Genomic DNA, 16,616 nt, shown 5'->3' with positions numbered 1-16,616 from the left:
ATCAATGGATTATTGTTTGTTGCCTGTCCATTAACTTGATTTTACGCGCTCGCAATGGCCGAACGTACCCTTCCATTAATTTCTACTGTTTTGTTTTCCATCCATTCAGATAGATCTTCCTTCAGTTTCTTAGTTTGATCTAGCATATAAGTATCTACTTTACCTAACGAATTTTTCTCCAAATCATTTATACAACCTGACAATCCTTCTACTCTTTCCGTGATGCAAATGTTATTCTCAGCCAAGGCATTAACCTTTTCAGACATAACCCCAAATTGCTCTGAAAAAATATTGACATTTTTATTGATTTTATAGACACAATCAGTCATCCTAATATCTTCCTCTGTTTGCTAACCTTGACTGTAGACTGTCAAACTCCTAATCAACTTTAGCCTGTTGTTTGTCTAGTTTAACCTTCCAAATTGCAATTAAATTAGCCTGTTGTTCAGCAAACTTAATTTCTGAAGACTGTTGTTGATCAATGAATTTAGCATCTATAGATGCTTGCTGTTCAGTTAACTTAGCATATATGTTAGCAAACTCAATGTCCATATCAAAAAACTTAACATTTAAGGTCCCTTGCTGTTCAGAGAAGCTATTGTTCATGTCAGAGAATTTAACATTTAAATCATCCAACATAGTCAATTTTGCTAACATAGCACGGAGGACATCTATATTTCCTGACCCCATTGGGGTAACATTCATCATGTATTCATTGACGGCTTTATCCTTAGGATCGGAAGTAGTAGTAGTAGTAGTAGAAGTAGTAGTAGCTTTATTCATCTGTAGATCTCTTTTTACAAGGATACAGAACATCTCAAAATATTCACAAATTTAGATCAATTTAAAATAGGCTAATTTGTATACACATATATTTACAGACTTCTAGTTACAGACAATACTTTTTTACAAATAACTTATTAAATAATGTAATGCCACATTGTTCACTCATATCTCACTATCAGTCACTGCACACACTATAAACACATTGTTTCATAACACTTCACTCACTGCACACACACACACACACACACACACACACACACACACACATACACACACATTGGTGACCTCTGGGCCATTCTCTGTACCGCAACTTCCTATTTGCTATCCTGAAAAACTGAGTCAGCATCCCTCAATAATGAGTGAGATGTTGAGCTCGGAAAGAGGAAGAAGTGTTAGTATTGTGCCATACGTAGCTTGAGGGTAAGTATTTCTAGAAAGGAAAAAAAGAAGAAAAAAACGTAAAGTGAAGGTGTTATGTGGTTTTGCTGGATATTTTATAATCATTATTATGATTATTATTATTATTTATTTGTATAACATTTTTATCAGACCCCTAGTCTGATTTAGCTAAGTAATCCTGTAGTGTCTAAAATGTATCACATAACAGGTACTTTTTAGCTGCCTTTTTAAGTAAGTGTATTTTTGCAATTTCTTTGATCTCTTTTGTTAATTTATTGTACTGTTTTATTCCTTGGTAGAAAATGCTGTTTTGAGTTTTATGTTTATTTTTTCTTGGTATATGTAAGTTGAGTCTATCTCTTGTTGCATGGTCATGGACAGAGCTGTTTGTGCAGTAATTACCAATGTTATTTTTGATGTGTACAACTGACTGGTAAATGCATTCACATGGAGCAGTTAAAATCCCCAGTGTTCTGAACAGATCTTTACAATGAGCTGGACTAGTATTTATGGTTATTACTCTTATAGCTCTTTTCTGGATTTTGAAAATTGTGTTCTATTTTGTGCATTTGTTCCCCAAAAAAGAATGCCATAGCTAAGAACTGAGTGTACATATGAATAATATGTAACTGAAGCACACTGCATGTTACACACTGATGATACGATTCTAAGGGCATAACATGCTGATGACATTCTGTTTGCAATTACCTCTGTGAGTTCACACCACTTCAACTGAGAATCAATATTCATTCCTAGAAATTTTCCAATTGATACACAGTCTATAGAGGAGCCATCTACATTTAAATTAACATTGTCATTTTTCCTCTTGCAAGATCCCCTCGCTTCTAAACTGATACTGTTATTACTCAGCTTAACCGCAAGTCCATAGAGGGTGGTAAATGTCACGTACAGTTTGACTGGTCAGCATTTCCACCCGGAATTTGCGAGTGTAAGTCGGACCTTCCTTGATCCGCCTTGGTGGGTCGTGCCGTCGGATTTCCTCCTACCTGTGCGCGGTACAGCTCTCGTAAATGTTGTCCCGTACAGATTTTCATGTCATGTGGATGTCTCTGTCGCTGGAAGCTAATTATCTGAAATTGCTGTCGATCAACTTTGGGGTATCTATTTACTTGAAATTAACGTTCAGAATGCCGTAATATCACTTTTATTCGTATTAGATCAATAATGAAACAGTCATGTCACAAACTACTCATAACCGAGACATGGCTACCATCGAACAAGACAGGAAGATCTCTTAACGCTGACTGCCGACTTTGGCGCGCAGTCCGTATCTCTTACTAGTTTCGTCATAGTTCGTGGATTTCCGATCAAGTTCGTACTTACTAAGATATGCATTTGTTAATGAACGGGTGTGAATTTTAACGAGGCAAAATTATGATAAATAGTTTTAAACATCCAGAGGCTCCTCCTAGTATTCATGTTGTCATAAATGACTTTAATTATTAAATATAAATAAACAAAAGTGGTGACTTTGGCGAAATGTGGCGGTACTTCCCGTCATGCATATTTCCCAGGCTGACGCTTGTTGCTACAGTCCAGCGCTGAGCCCCACTCCACTACACGCGACATATGGTCGCTTCGTCACCTAGCCAGCCATTGTGGGAAATCCTCTCCAATTCATGGCCGGCTACGGACTACAGCACTTCATAACTATCGTGAATACATCAATAAGAGACAATAATTGATTAAAACTGGTAAAAATGTCTTCCTCATGTAAGAGGCACCTTACACTCTTCAAACTAAAATTCATTGCATTAGTTTTCTTTATGTTCAATGTTACTTTATTAATTATTGACCAACCATAAACTTCCTTGAGAGTTTCATTTGCTTTCTTGGCAAGGAGCTCTCTTGTTTTCTCAGTGACTATAATACTGCTGTCATCAGCGAAGAGGATTTTTTCATCATGACTAACACTACTGGGAAAGTCATTGATGTATATCAGGAACAGCATTGGTCCTAATATGCTACCTTGCAGAACCCTGCGTTAATGTATTTTGGTTCTGATAAGTTTTTTATTAAATGTTTGGATCTATTTGAAGTTGTATTATCTCTACTCTTTGTACCCCGTCTGTTATGTATGATTGAAACCAGTCTTTAGCTATCCCTCTTATTCCTAATGCTTCTAATTTATTTAATAGAATCTTGTGATCGACTGTTTCAAACGCCTAAGAAAGATCCAAAAAATATGCCTGTGACACACTCTTCTTTATCAAGAGTATCAAGTACAACTTTTGTGAATTCTATCATGGCTGACTCCGTATTTCTGCCGCTTTGGAAACCAAACTGTCATTCACTTAAAAGATTGTATTTATTCCGGTAATTCATTAATCTGTCCTTCATAATTGGGCCGATAATTTTCTATGTCTTCTGCATTACCTTTCTTAAGCAAAGGTACAACTCTTGCCTGTTTTAACTGCTCTAGAACTGTCCCTGATGTGAAGGATTCATTTATTATATTTGTTAAGGGGCCTTGTATAATCCCTACGCTAGTTTCAGTACATACATTGGTACTTCATCTAAGCCTACTGACTTTTTATTTTTTAGTTTTTGAATTGTTTTATTGACTTCATTCTCTGTGGTTGCAAGTAACATCATTGTACTTAGTGCAACATTATTTACAGGTGTTATATTTGCTTGGGGGAATTTTTGCTGTAACTTCTCTGCAATACTTGAAAAATCCCCATTTACATAGTTCCCTAAGTGCTGTGGATCATTTATTACTTTATCCCCCTCTCTTAGCACTATGTTATTCTGCATTTGTTTGCCTCTCCCCGTTTCCTTTTTTATAACATCCCAGGCTGCTTTGCTTTTATTCTCTGCATTATATATTATTTTGTGATTAAATAACTTTTTCGCAGCAGTCAGCACCTTCATACAGATCTTTTTTGTACCTATGATAGAAATTTAAGAATTCTGCATCATTGCGAATCTTTTTCATGGAACTGAGGTTTTTAAGTGTTGGGGAGGACTTCTTAGTACCTGCTTTATCCATCTTTTTGTGAGATGTTGATACAGACATGCATGCTTTTGTAAATGCCTTTTCAAAGTTCAATTTAAATAACATGGAGAATTTAGAGAATATCATATTCACATTGGTTTCCTTATATACTTCATCCCAGCTTTCTAGTTCTTTTGAAAAATCTTTTATTTTGATTTCTGATAGATGTCGTTTGTAGGCTTGTAGTTTGGAGAATGATTCAATGCCTGACTTTACTTTTGTTATTTGACAGAGATGGTCTTACAGTCCGAGATCTCTTACAGCTACATCACATTTTTCCCTGTTCATATTTGTGGCCACATGGCCAGTTACTGATGACGTCATTGTGGTAACCCTTGTTGCACTATTGACCAATAGAGGCATGCCAAAACGTTGAAGTATGTTTATGAAGGTGCTGCTGGATTCATTTATGATGTTAATGTTGATGTTAATGTCCCCACACAGAATTATGTTGACCTTTGTACTTCATCTAGAACTTCTGTTAACGTATTGAGAAAAGAGTCCATACTGCCACTGGTAGATCTATACACACACAAAATGATTACTTTCTTGGTGATACCAAGCCCTGTTAATTCAATAGCTGATATTTCGAAGTGTTTGTTTTCTCTTACGGTACTGAGGTCATGTCTTGATTTGAAATGTGTTCCTTTTCTGTTATAAATGCGTGATCCTCCACCCCTTGAAGTAGTTCTGCAGTAAGAGTTTGCCTTTTCATGCAGTGATAATATTACATGTTGGATTTCTGTGTCTCTACACCAGTGCTCAGTAATACTAATTACTGTGAAGTTCAAAGATTGGAGCTCAACTTCTAATAGTTTTTTTTTTATTGATTGCATGTTTTGATGGAGGATTGTTAAGTCCATGAAATGCCCCATGTTACTCTTTCCAATGGTTTGTTTTTCTTTGTGACATCTGGTATATAATCTGTCTTGTGAGTAATTGTTTGAGTATTTTTTAAAGTGTTGGAGGTACTCTTTAGGTAGGGGAACCTGTTGTCTGGATTTATCCTAAAAAAGACATACTTTTCCTACGTATGACAAGTATTTGACCATGTGTGGCCCCGAGATCCACCTATACTTTCATGAATCAGCTGTATCAATCTTCCCTTCCCAGTCCTGTTTAGGTGTGGGCTATGCCTAGTGAAACCCCATCTGTTGATAGTCTCGATGTATTATCATCAGCTATCTTTTCCTTACTTTCTAGCCCATAGTCAGATACATTAGGGACGTTAATTTTGTCTGATGTGGCAAAAGATTTTACTCCCACACTGACAATCGTCCTATTGATATCCTCACTGTCTGATACTTCACTTAATTCATCACAAGATTCCAGGATAAATTTTTAAAAATCGCCATGCAACCTTCTCCCTCTTCTTGACATGATTTAAAATCTTGTTAACCACTTCTACTAGTACCCAAACTAACTATGTTCACAATTGTCACACAATATTAATCATACTCTCTACTTAACACCAGCACAATGAAATTCTTACAATTACCAATTTCGTAAGGCAATAAAATCTACTTCACCTGGATAATCACTAATTTTGAGTAATGATTAGTATTTGTCGTCTGCTTGCATGCTGTTGTAGTCTTGTTCACGCCGCTGTTGGCAGCTGATGTCGCCCTCTCGACCAATTTTCTGCTCTGGTTCAGTCCTCCGACACGATGCGTCGCTCCCTCTGCTCGTATGTCTCGTAGTCGCGAAATGTCGACCCGCACTTTGCAGTCGTTGTGGCGTCAAGCCCCACACGTTGTGGCACCAATAATGTGACATCTCGTTTTGTCTCGGCTCGATGTTGATGGTTGTCCCAGTATAGATGATGTGGAATGGCGTACGTCGATCATGACAACGCCAATCTGTAACTATTATGAAAACAAACTCCTCGCATGGTTTGGTTATTTTTCAGATACTGTCTCTCAAAACTAATATCAGCGACTCGATGGAGCAGCATGCCAGAGTGTGCGCGCCGCCATTGCTTGTAATTAAAGCAATGGTGTTCGATGTCTATCGATCTTCTCCACTTGTAAATATAGCGACTGCACCACTCGATAACACAATGACTCCCTTGATCTGAAATGATAACCAAAAGTCCTTTGGAACACGCAACCAACTAAATGATTAACTAACTAGCTTTGGGTGTTCATGACAGACTTTTCAATTTACACGAAGTTCCTGCCTGTAGTTTCTATGCCCGGTTTGAGAATGTGTATTCAGATGTTGAAAAATAATGTCCTGAATCATCAATCCATCACCCAAGCCGATGTCACACCATGATTTTTGCTAAGATATTGAGTTGTTAATTAGTATTCTGTCGTCAAGGCGTCGCTACATCGCGTACTACAAGACGTAATTCCAGAGATAACATACTCTTGAGCAATGTTCAGAATGCGTCGTATTTTGGTGTAAACTTATTGCTGTTTACTGTTAAATTGTCACTAAATCACTTTTCACTTTAATGTAATCTGAAGAATCAGTTAATTCCACAAATGCACTTTAAATGCCCATTAAATGATGTATGCAACACAAAGAATTAAAGTTGAATTAAAGTTTAGTGTTCTTCATAATTATTTGTCCCTACAATGAGGACACACATCGATTTTTCATTCAGGGAATTGTGTCTGTTAGCATTAGCAATTATGACTTTGACGACAGCTTCTGACAACATGGCGCAATTGTAAGTTCTTCATGGTTGGGTTTATCTGTTACCTACTCAAATCTAATAATTGGTTTTATGACAGTGATCAGTCACTTTCTGTATGTTTTGATGTTCGTGACCATCACGTTTTGATGTTCGTGACCATCACAAAGATTAAGCCCCATCACAAATCAGCAATCACATGAGTTAATATTCTGTCTCATATATCAACTATCCCATTATCTGTTTGAATGGTAAGGATGATTTTACTTCTGTCCAACTTCTGATTAATACTTCCAACCATAACCTCTTCAGACCCAGTGCAAAGATTAATAAAAAATTTTGAAAATGCCAGTAATTTTTTGTTTAATTGTTTGCAGAGGCACCAGATTGGTTATTTTTCAGATACTGTCTCTCAAAACTGATATCAACATCTCATGGAGCAGCATGCCGGAGTGTGCGTTCCGCCCTTGCTTGTAATTAAAGCAATGGTGTGTCAGCCATTGTTGTGTTTAGCAATTTAGAAAATTTTCATTTTTTGAAAATTGGTGGTACACATTTGTGTACCTCAGGTTTCAATCATAGATTTATTTCTTAAATATTTCTTATGGGAACCTACTGTATTTCGAGGTAAAATTAATTACAGTATGTTGTATTTGTACAATCTGCATGTTTTATTTACAATAAGAAATTTTACAATACTTATTTCACAACTTTTTATTACTTCCAGATGGTTTTGTATGATATGTCAAGAAACAATTGTTTTTTGTCACACACAAATACTTTTGACATTTGATTCATTTAACTCTTGTCCTTGATTTGCAACCTTCAAGTCTGCATTTTGATGCAAACTTGTCATTACAAAATACAGGAAAATGCCTTATTTGATCATACCTTACTTCACAAACTGGTTGACTTACAACTTTCCTGTATTTTGATATTGGTGTAAATTGTTCCTCATCTGTGAAACTTTCTTCATCAATGCCACAATGTGTTGCCAGTGGCTGCTTACTGATATTACACAGTTCCTGAGATTTTATAAGTGACATGTCTAGATGTAGTCGAAAAACTATCAAAGGCATCTGATCCTTTTTATTCAAATCTGCAATCACACAAACTCTTCTGTACATCAACCAACAGTTCACAACCACCACATCAACAAAATTGGTAGATACTCTTGTTGTTGTCTTCAGTCCTGCAACTGGTTTGATGCAGCTCTCCATGCTACTCTATCCTGTGCAAGCTCCTTCATCTCCCAGTACCTACTGCAACCTACATCCTTCTGAATATGTTTAGTGTATTCATCTCTTGGTCTCCCACTATGATTTCTACCCTCCACACTGCCCTCCAATGCTATATTTGCGATCCCTTGATGCCTCAGGACATGTCCTGCCAACCGATCCCTTCTTCTAGTCAAGTTGTGTCACAAACTTCTCTTCTCCCCAATCCTATTCAATACCTCCTCATTAGTTATGTGACCTACCCACCTAATCTTCAACATTCTTCTGTAGCACCACATTTCGAAAGCTTCTATTCTCTTCTTGTCCAAAATATTTATTGTCCATGTTTCACTTCCATACATGGCTACACTCCATACAAATACTTTCAGAAACGACTTCCTGACATTTAAATCTATACTCGATGTTAACAAATTTCTCTTCTTCAGAAACGCTTTCCTTGCCATTGCCAGTCTACATTTTATATCCTCTCTACTTCGACCATCGTCAGTTATTTTGCTCCCCAAATAGCAAAACTCCTTTACTACTTTAAGTGTCTCATTTCCTAATCTAATTCCCTCAGCATCATCCGACTAAATTCGACTACATTCCATTATCCTCGTTTTGCTTTTGTTGATGTTCATCTTATATCCTCCATTCAAGACACTGTCCATTCTGTTCAACTGCTCTTCCACATCCTTTGCTGTCTCTGACAGAATTACAATGTCATCAGCGAACCTCAAAGTTTTTATTTCTTCTCCCTGGATTTTAATACCTACTCCAAATTTTTCTTTTGTTTCCGTTACTGCTTGCTCAATATACAGATTGAATAACTTCGGGGAGAGGCTACAACCCTTACTCTTACTGAAGTAAAAAATAATGTTACCATTATTCAGCAAAATATTCCGGGATTTAAGAATAAAGTAGATGAGCTCCTGGTTTGTTTACATGACATTGAATCTGATAATGTAATGGATGTATTATGCCTGTCTGAGCATCACATTGTGCCTGGTATGGGAAAGGTAAATATCAGTGGTTATAAACTAGCTCCACATATGAGTAGAGAGAATAAGGTGGGAGGAGGAGTTGCCATATATGTCAAAAGTTATCACTGTGTAGAAAGCTTACATACAAAAAAAGGTTTTGTCTAGAGCAACATACAGAAGCATGTGCCTGTCAACGTAAACTGAAGGAGGGCTCTTTTATAATTGTAACAGTATATAGGTTCCCTTCAGGAAACTTTCATTTGTTCCTGGAAAACTTGGATGCCTTGTTGTGCTATCTGTCAGATAGGGGAAAGCAAATTATTATTTGTGGGGACTTCAATGTTGATTCACTGAAAGAGGGTAATAGGAAGAATGACCTGGAAGTCTTTCTCGGTTCTTTCAATCTGACATCTGTCATTAATTTTCCTACTCGGGTAGTAAAGGACAGCAGCACATTGATAGATAACACTTTTTTAGACCAAGATAGGTTTAAAAACATAAATTCTTGTCCTGTTGAGAATGGCCTTTCTGATCATGATGCTCAGCAAGTTACAGTATATGACATAGCTCCATTCAGTAATTCAAAACTACCCTCCAAAGTTGTGCATTCAATTAATGACTCAACAATTAGTAATTTCAGAGAAAATCTTCAGCAGTTAGACTGAGATGAGATGTACAAGGAACCCGATGCTAATTTAAAATATAACTTCTTTCATGTTACACTTGTAAGAGAATTTGAAAACTGTTTCCCCAAGAAAGTAGTTAAATCTAATTCTAAGAAACCATGCAAAAAACCTTTGCTTACTAAAGGAATAAAAATATGTTGTAACCACAAAAGGGAACTGTATCTAACAACAAGAAAGAGTAATGACCCAGAAACAGCCAAATATTATAAAAACTACTGTGCTACATTAAGAAAGGTTATCAAAAAATCCAGAAGCATGTGCATCATGTTTGAGATTAATATCTCTGATAACAAAATCAAAATAATTTGAAATATTATTACAAGGGAAACAGGGCAACCAAGAGTACAGGATGACGGCATCACCATCAAAGCAAATGGAAACTTGATAAACAACAAGCCGGTAGTCGATAACATTTTGAATAATCATTTTTTAAATGTTGTAGAGAAAATAGGATCTAAATGTTCTTTAGAAGAAGCAAGGCAGTTAATGGAAGAGGCCCTACCCACACCATTTGATACAATTAAAATTCCACCCACCTCTCCTTCTGAAATTAGGAAGATAATAAACTCTCTCAAGAACAACAGCTCACATGGAATTGATGACATTTCCAGCAGGATAATAAAAGCTTGTTCCCAAGAAATAAGTAGGATTCTTAGCCACACATGTAATAGCTCTCCGAAGCAGGATATTTTCCCAGATAGACTAAAGTATGCCATTGCTAAACCACTGCATAAAAAAGGGGATACGCCTGATGTCAACAACTAATGCCCAATCTCTCTTCTGACTGCCTTATCCAAAATTCTTGAAAAAGTAATGTATTGTAGAGTAGCCTCACACCTTTGTAAAAATAAAGTTTTAACAAAATGTCAGTTTGGTTTCCAGAAGGGTTTTTCAACGGAAAATGCTATATATACTTTCACTAATGACATATTAAATGCTCTGAGTAACCGGAAGTCACCCGTTGGGATTTTTTGTGATCTATCAAAGGATTTTGAGTGTGTTAATCATGGAATACTTCTAGATAAGCTCAAGTACTGTGGTATGGATGGGACAGTGCTCAAATGGTTTAAATCATACCTAACTGAAAGAGTGAAGAAAGTTGAAATAAACAGTTCACATAATATGCAAAAAACTGGTGATTTTTCTAACTGGGGAACAATCAAGAATGGGGTGCCACAAGGTTCGGTCTTGGGTCCTCTGCTGTTCCTAACATATATTAATGACTTGCCATTCTATATTCACGAAGATGCAAAGCTGGTACTTTTTGCCGATGATATAAGTATAGCTATCACACCTGACAGACAAGAATTAACTGGTGAAATTGTAAATGATGTTTTTCAGAAAATCATTAAGTGGTTCTCTGTACATGGGCTCTCATTAAACTTTGACAAAACACAGTATATACAGTTCCACACAGTAAATGGAATGACCCCATTAATATATTAGACTTCGATCAGAAATCGGTAGCTAAGGTAGAATATTCAAAATTTCTAGGTGTATGCATTGATGAGGGGTTGAACTGGAAAAAACACACTGAGGATCTGCTGAAACGTTTGAGTTCAGCTACTTATGCTATTAGGGTCATTGCAAATTTTGGCGATACACATCTGAGTAAATTAGCTTACCACGCCTATTTTCATTCTCTGCTTTCGTATGGCATCATATTCTGGGGTAACTCATCATTGAGTAAAAGAGTGTTCATTGCACAAAAGCATGTAATCAGAATAATTGCTGGAGCTCATCCAAGATCATCCTGCAGGCACTTATTTAAAGAGCTAGAAATCTTCCCTGTAGCCTCACAATATACATATATATATATATATATATATATATATATATATATATATATATATATATGTGTGTGTGTGTGTGTGTGTGTGTGTGTGTGTGTGCGTGTGTGTGTGTGTGTGTGTGTGTGTTTGTGTGTGTGTGTGTGTATTCACTTATGAAGTTTGTTACTAAGAATCAAAATGAATTCAAAATTAATAGCAGTGTACATGGCTACAACACTAGGAGAAAGGATGATCTCCACTACTCAAGGTTAAAACTAACTTTGGCTCAGAAGGGGGTAAATTATGCTGCCACAAGAGTCTTTGGTCACTTACCTAATAGCATCAAAAGTCTGACAGATAGCCATATAGCATTTAAAAGGAAATTAAAAGGATTTCTTAATGGCAACTCCTTCTACTCATTAGATGAATTTTTGGATATAGTAAGTGGGTAATTTCCAACCCCCACAAAAAATTAAAAATATTGAGTGTTGTGTAATGTTTCGTCTAATGTAATATCTTGTATAGACACCTTTTATTAACCTGACACGTTCCACTTCATTACGAAGTGTTGTATTCATGATCCATGGGACAAGTACTAATCTAATCTAGTCTGGCCATTTTTTTGTTCGAATAGAACTTCTGTAATAAGCCAGCAACATGTCACACAAATCTATACCTCCCATCATTTGATTGTATACTTGTACTACAGCTGGGTGGTGGACATCAATCTTCTGCCCATCTTTTTCGGACCATCTTTTACATGTACCCACAGGATTCCTACCAGTGCAAAAGGAAAGTAATGCCACACATTTATTGTCTTTCCATTTGACAACAAAGAGTTTGCCATCTTCCCTTACAATCTCATTCCATTCACCTCTTTTTAGGCACTTATCATCCCTCAGTTTTGAAGCAGCTGAACCAATTCTATTCCTCATAACTGTTCGTGTCAGGAAAATGTTCTTCTCCAACAACATTTCTCCACATGTAACACTTGTAAAGAATCTATCTGTGTAAATTACATGAGAGCCATCTTGGGGGACAGTTACTGACAATAGTTTGACAACAGCTCCTCCCAAACCCAGGGTCTTCAGATCATCTTCTGGAACAGTGCCCTTCCCAACATAAATACAGAAATCCAGGAGTAGTCTGTCATTAGAAGCAAGAACAAATTTTTTTAACCCCAGTGGATTAGGCTTAGAAAGAACATACTGAGTGAAACCACACCTCCCAGAGAAAGGAATCATTTGTTCATTAATACTCAAATGTGAATTTCTGGGCAATGTTAAGCATTGTTTCCTCACTGCATCAACAAGTGAATAAATTTTCCACAGCTTATAATTAGGGTCCCGAGCACTTACGTTATCAATAAAACGCAGATTACTTCTAAGTTTGTAACATGTATTCCTGGGCATGGCCTCAGTGACGAGAGGAACGCGGAGAAGGCTGGACCAATACATTTTTATCTGTGGTATCTTAAAAGTCCCCATGACAATTCCACTCCCAATATAATGCAAAATTTCTGATTTTGTTGTTTTCAAACTAAGTGAACTAGTCTGAACAGATTTCGGGTTTGTCTGATACGCCAAAAGCTCCCAAAATTCAGCTGGAAAGTAATCCACGAAAGATTCTAGCGTTCCTTTAGGTCCACTGGAATCACTTTCCTGTTTGTTCTCCAGAGATGGGCCCATCTCAGGCATGCTGAAAGGAAATGAACAAATTATGGTTTGGCACCAAACCAACATTTTTAAAAAAATTTGGTGTGAAAATTCACATATTTTTGTTGCAAATAAAGAAACAAACAAACAAAAATACTGTTATTCAAAATGAATAGCGATACTTACCAAGTAGCTCTCCTCCTCAAACCTGTTGTGGATTTTTTAACACCACCATTCGCTACATCTTCAATGTTTAGAGACTGTATTTCGTCATTAGCATCACATTCAGAGTCTGACATCGTAGGCTGTTGATTCATTTCAGCAAATAAGTCATCCCCAGAGTCAGAATTTGAACATTCTGCATCACTTTCATTCAGTATGCGTGATATCTCTTCATCAGTTAGCACATGAGCTGAAAAAAAAAAAAACAATCAGTACGTTATGAAGTAGAGATCTATCCTAAAAGTAGACACCAAGAAACAAGGTACACAGACTTGTACCATGAAAACATCGTCATTAACTGCACAGGAAAATTGAAATAACACACATTTGCTGCATTTCAGATAATTCTCCAATCTTTCAACTTCACTTTATCACTCACTACAACGAAGACAAACACATATAGCTCTATGTATTATTTACTTACTGTCATTACGACGCTGTCGGGCCGCCATCTTCTTTCACAACAAACTTCTGATGCATGTACTGCTACAAGAGCTCTCCAAACGGCGTCATTTGAAAGCACAATGGTACAAGACCGTGACCTCGCAGTCTCAGCACACAAAATACGCAACGGGCAGCGACACAAGCTTAAGAAGGAAGGTGCACATATGTGCACTTATAGTCTGAAGAGGATATAACTTTCAAACTTCAGATTGGCTACAACTCTCTTCTAGGATAATTATTATCTTTGGTCAATTTATGTTCTGGGCTTTAACATTCGTAAACAGTAAATTTTTGAATTCTTTCTTTAAGGTTTTTGTTTCGTACCATATGGTATCCTTTCATTCAATCCTTTCTTTATGAAAAGCATTAGTATTTACATAACATTTTTGTTAATCAAACTGTCAAAAGTGTAATGACTGATTTTTTTATTTCTTTTTGCAACAAAAGGGTGTTCATTATGGGTTCTATACTTGGGGTGTTACAATGTGGACCATGTCTCTAATCTTTCATTGTCTTGGCTTGGAGTCGAAATCTTTAACTTCATAAGTAACATCAGACAACTGTCTTAATGGCGTAAATCCTATGGTGTCTTGTTTGGCGGTGTTTTAGGCAAATGTCACGAAAGGTAGCACCTCATCCCAGTTGTTCTGCTCAACATTGATGAACATTGATAGCATGTCGGCCACGGTCTTATTAAGGCGTTCAGTAAGACCATTGGTTTGCAGATGGTAGGCAGTCATCATGTGATGAGTAATGTCGCATCGAAGGTTTATCTGTGTCACAAGATTCGACTGAAAAACTTTCCCACGGTGCCTAATTAACAACCTTGGGGCACCAGTGTTTTAATACAATATCTTTCACGATGAGTTTGGCTACCTCGGATGCTTCGGCTGTTTTCACAGCTTTTGTAATGGTATAGCATGTCAGATAATCAGTGCAAACAATAATCCATCTATTGCCACTAGCAGACGTTGGAAAGTGTCTGAGGAGGTCAATCCCAACACGCTGGAAAGGCATTTCGGCTGGTGGAATTGGTATGAGTTGGCCAGGTGGTTTCTGAGGAACTGCCTTTCTCCTCTGGCACTCTCGACAGTGCGACACATAGTGATGGACACTCCTAAATACACATGGCCAGAAAAATCTCTTGCGGATTCTTCAGTGGTATGCTTCTCTTACATTCCACTACAAGATCTATGAGTTTCAGCATGGCACAACACGTGACAGTTACCTTTCTAGCACTGACTGCAGGAATGATCACTTCATCCAGCACACAGTCCCCACACACTCGGATGTGCATCTTCCTGTCCACAGTATCTCATCTCGTCTAGCATAATCTTCGAGTGACCACAATCTATAATTGCCTGAGAAGCTTTCATGAAGTCCCATACGAGAATGACGTCATGACTACATTCTTGTCAGACAATGAATTCTAAGGGCTGTGTATGGCCACTTATACCCACATGAATGACACATCTTGCTGTAGGTTTTACATATTTCCCATTAGCCACCTGCAGCAGAGATGCTTGTTGCTGATGAATACGGTTTTCTGCAACTGGCGACGGTTCTTCTCCGAAATGACTGAATATGATGCTCCAGAGTCCATAAGAGCTTGGGCTGGGTGGCCATCCAAGAGGATATTGACGTAGTTTCCTATCATTTTTGTAGTGATCGACAGCAGAGGATTTTTTTCTTCGGTGGCCTCACCTCCAAGGAAGGTCGCACCCTTTAGTTTTCCAGGTTGCAGTGGTTAGGTGATCGGCTGAAGCTTCTAAACGGCGATGGAGACCTTCTTGATCGGTGTGCTGGGGAGCGTCCTCTCCAGCGGCTAGTTTGCAGCGATGGTGACCTACTATGTCCCGCACCCACACCTTTTTGTTCATCTTTGTTGTCCTAGAGTTGGTGTGAGCTACGATCGGTCTGCTGTCTTCTGGCGTGGGCATCATCAAATATCCGCCGCCTTTCTCAACAATAACGCACCACATGTTCCGGTCGTCTGTGGTGGAAACATACTGGTTGGTTATCCTGGGTCCTCCAGATGTCAGTCTTCCTTGGTGCACAAACAGGTTCCTCATGCGGCATTGTGGGAACGTAACTCCACCTGGATATCGACTTTTTCACCGTTTTAAAGGGAAATGAAGGACGAGAGATTGGGTTCAATGTCTGTTTCACTTCCTCCCTTATGACCTCTTGAAGCGTCTCGGTTTTTTGCTCGCCGTGCTAACCAAGTGCCTTCTGAACTTCCTCTCTCACTATCTGATGAAGGCCGGCTGCTGTGGACAAGCGGTTCAAGGTCCTTGAGTCTGTAACCACATGGCTGCTACGGCCACAGGTTCGAATCCTGTCTCGGGCATGGAAATGTGTGATATCCTTAGGTTAGTTAGGTTTAAGTAGTTCAAATTCTAGGGGACTGATGATCTCAAATGTTAATTCACATAGTGCTTAGAGCCATGTGAACTATTTTTATCTGACGAAGAACACTAGTGAAATCAGTTCCTTCCTCCATCACAGACATCGATACGATGTTTGAAAGCCGTTCAAACTTCTTGCATGTGATTCTTTTTTGATGCATTGTCTCGACATACTGGCACTATTTTATGAAGTCATCTGCTGTCGAAACTGTTGTGTTGGCAGAAGAGCCAACACCATGTTACTAACTAGTGGAGGCCAAAATGCACGCGTTTTAGCTCACGCAGGCTGGCATGAGGTGGGAAGAACTATACTGACGTGAGGTCTGGAACATGACAAGGAATTAGAATTCAGAAAGTGGGCGTAATTAGTTTGATACTTAACTT

The 16,616-nt window shown here is 37.9% G+C and overlaps 1 protein-coding gene across 1 annotated transcript; it reads right to left on the bottom strand.

Annotated features, from left to right (window-relative positions):
• Nucleotides 1-378: 378 nt before the first annotated feature.
• LOC126160232 (piggyBac transposable element-derived protein 2-like) lies at nucleotides 379-13,832 on the bottom strand. The gene is made up of 5 exons (XM_049916893.1): nucleotides 13,805-13,832; nucleotides 13,345-13,570; nucleotides 12,180-13,201; nucleotides 7,763-7,944; nucleotides 379-582 (listed from the first exon to the last, which is right to left on the bottom strand). Exons 1-5 carry the CDS (start codon nucleotides 13,830-13,832, stop codon nucleotides 379-381), a joined length of 1,662 nt encoding a protein of 553 aa, XP_049772850.1.
• Nucleotides 13,833-16,616: the final 2,784 nt, after the last annotated feature.

Source organism: Schistocerca cancellata, chromosome 2 (assembly GCF_023864275.1).
Source record: "Schistocerca cancellata isolate TAMUIC-IGC-003103 chromosome 2, iqSchCanc2.1, whole genome shotgun sequence".
Classification (NCBI taxonomy): Eukaryota; Metazoa; Arthropoda; class Insecta; order Orthoptera; family Acrididae; genus Schistocerca; species Schistocerca cancellata.
Note: the sequence above shows the minus strand (reverse complement) of the source record. Positions and strands in the feature narration are given on the sequence as shown.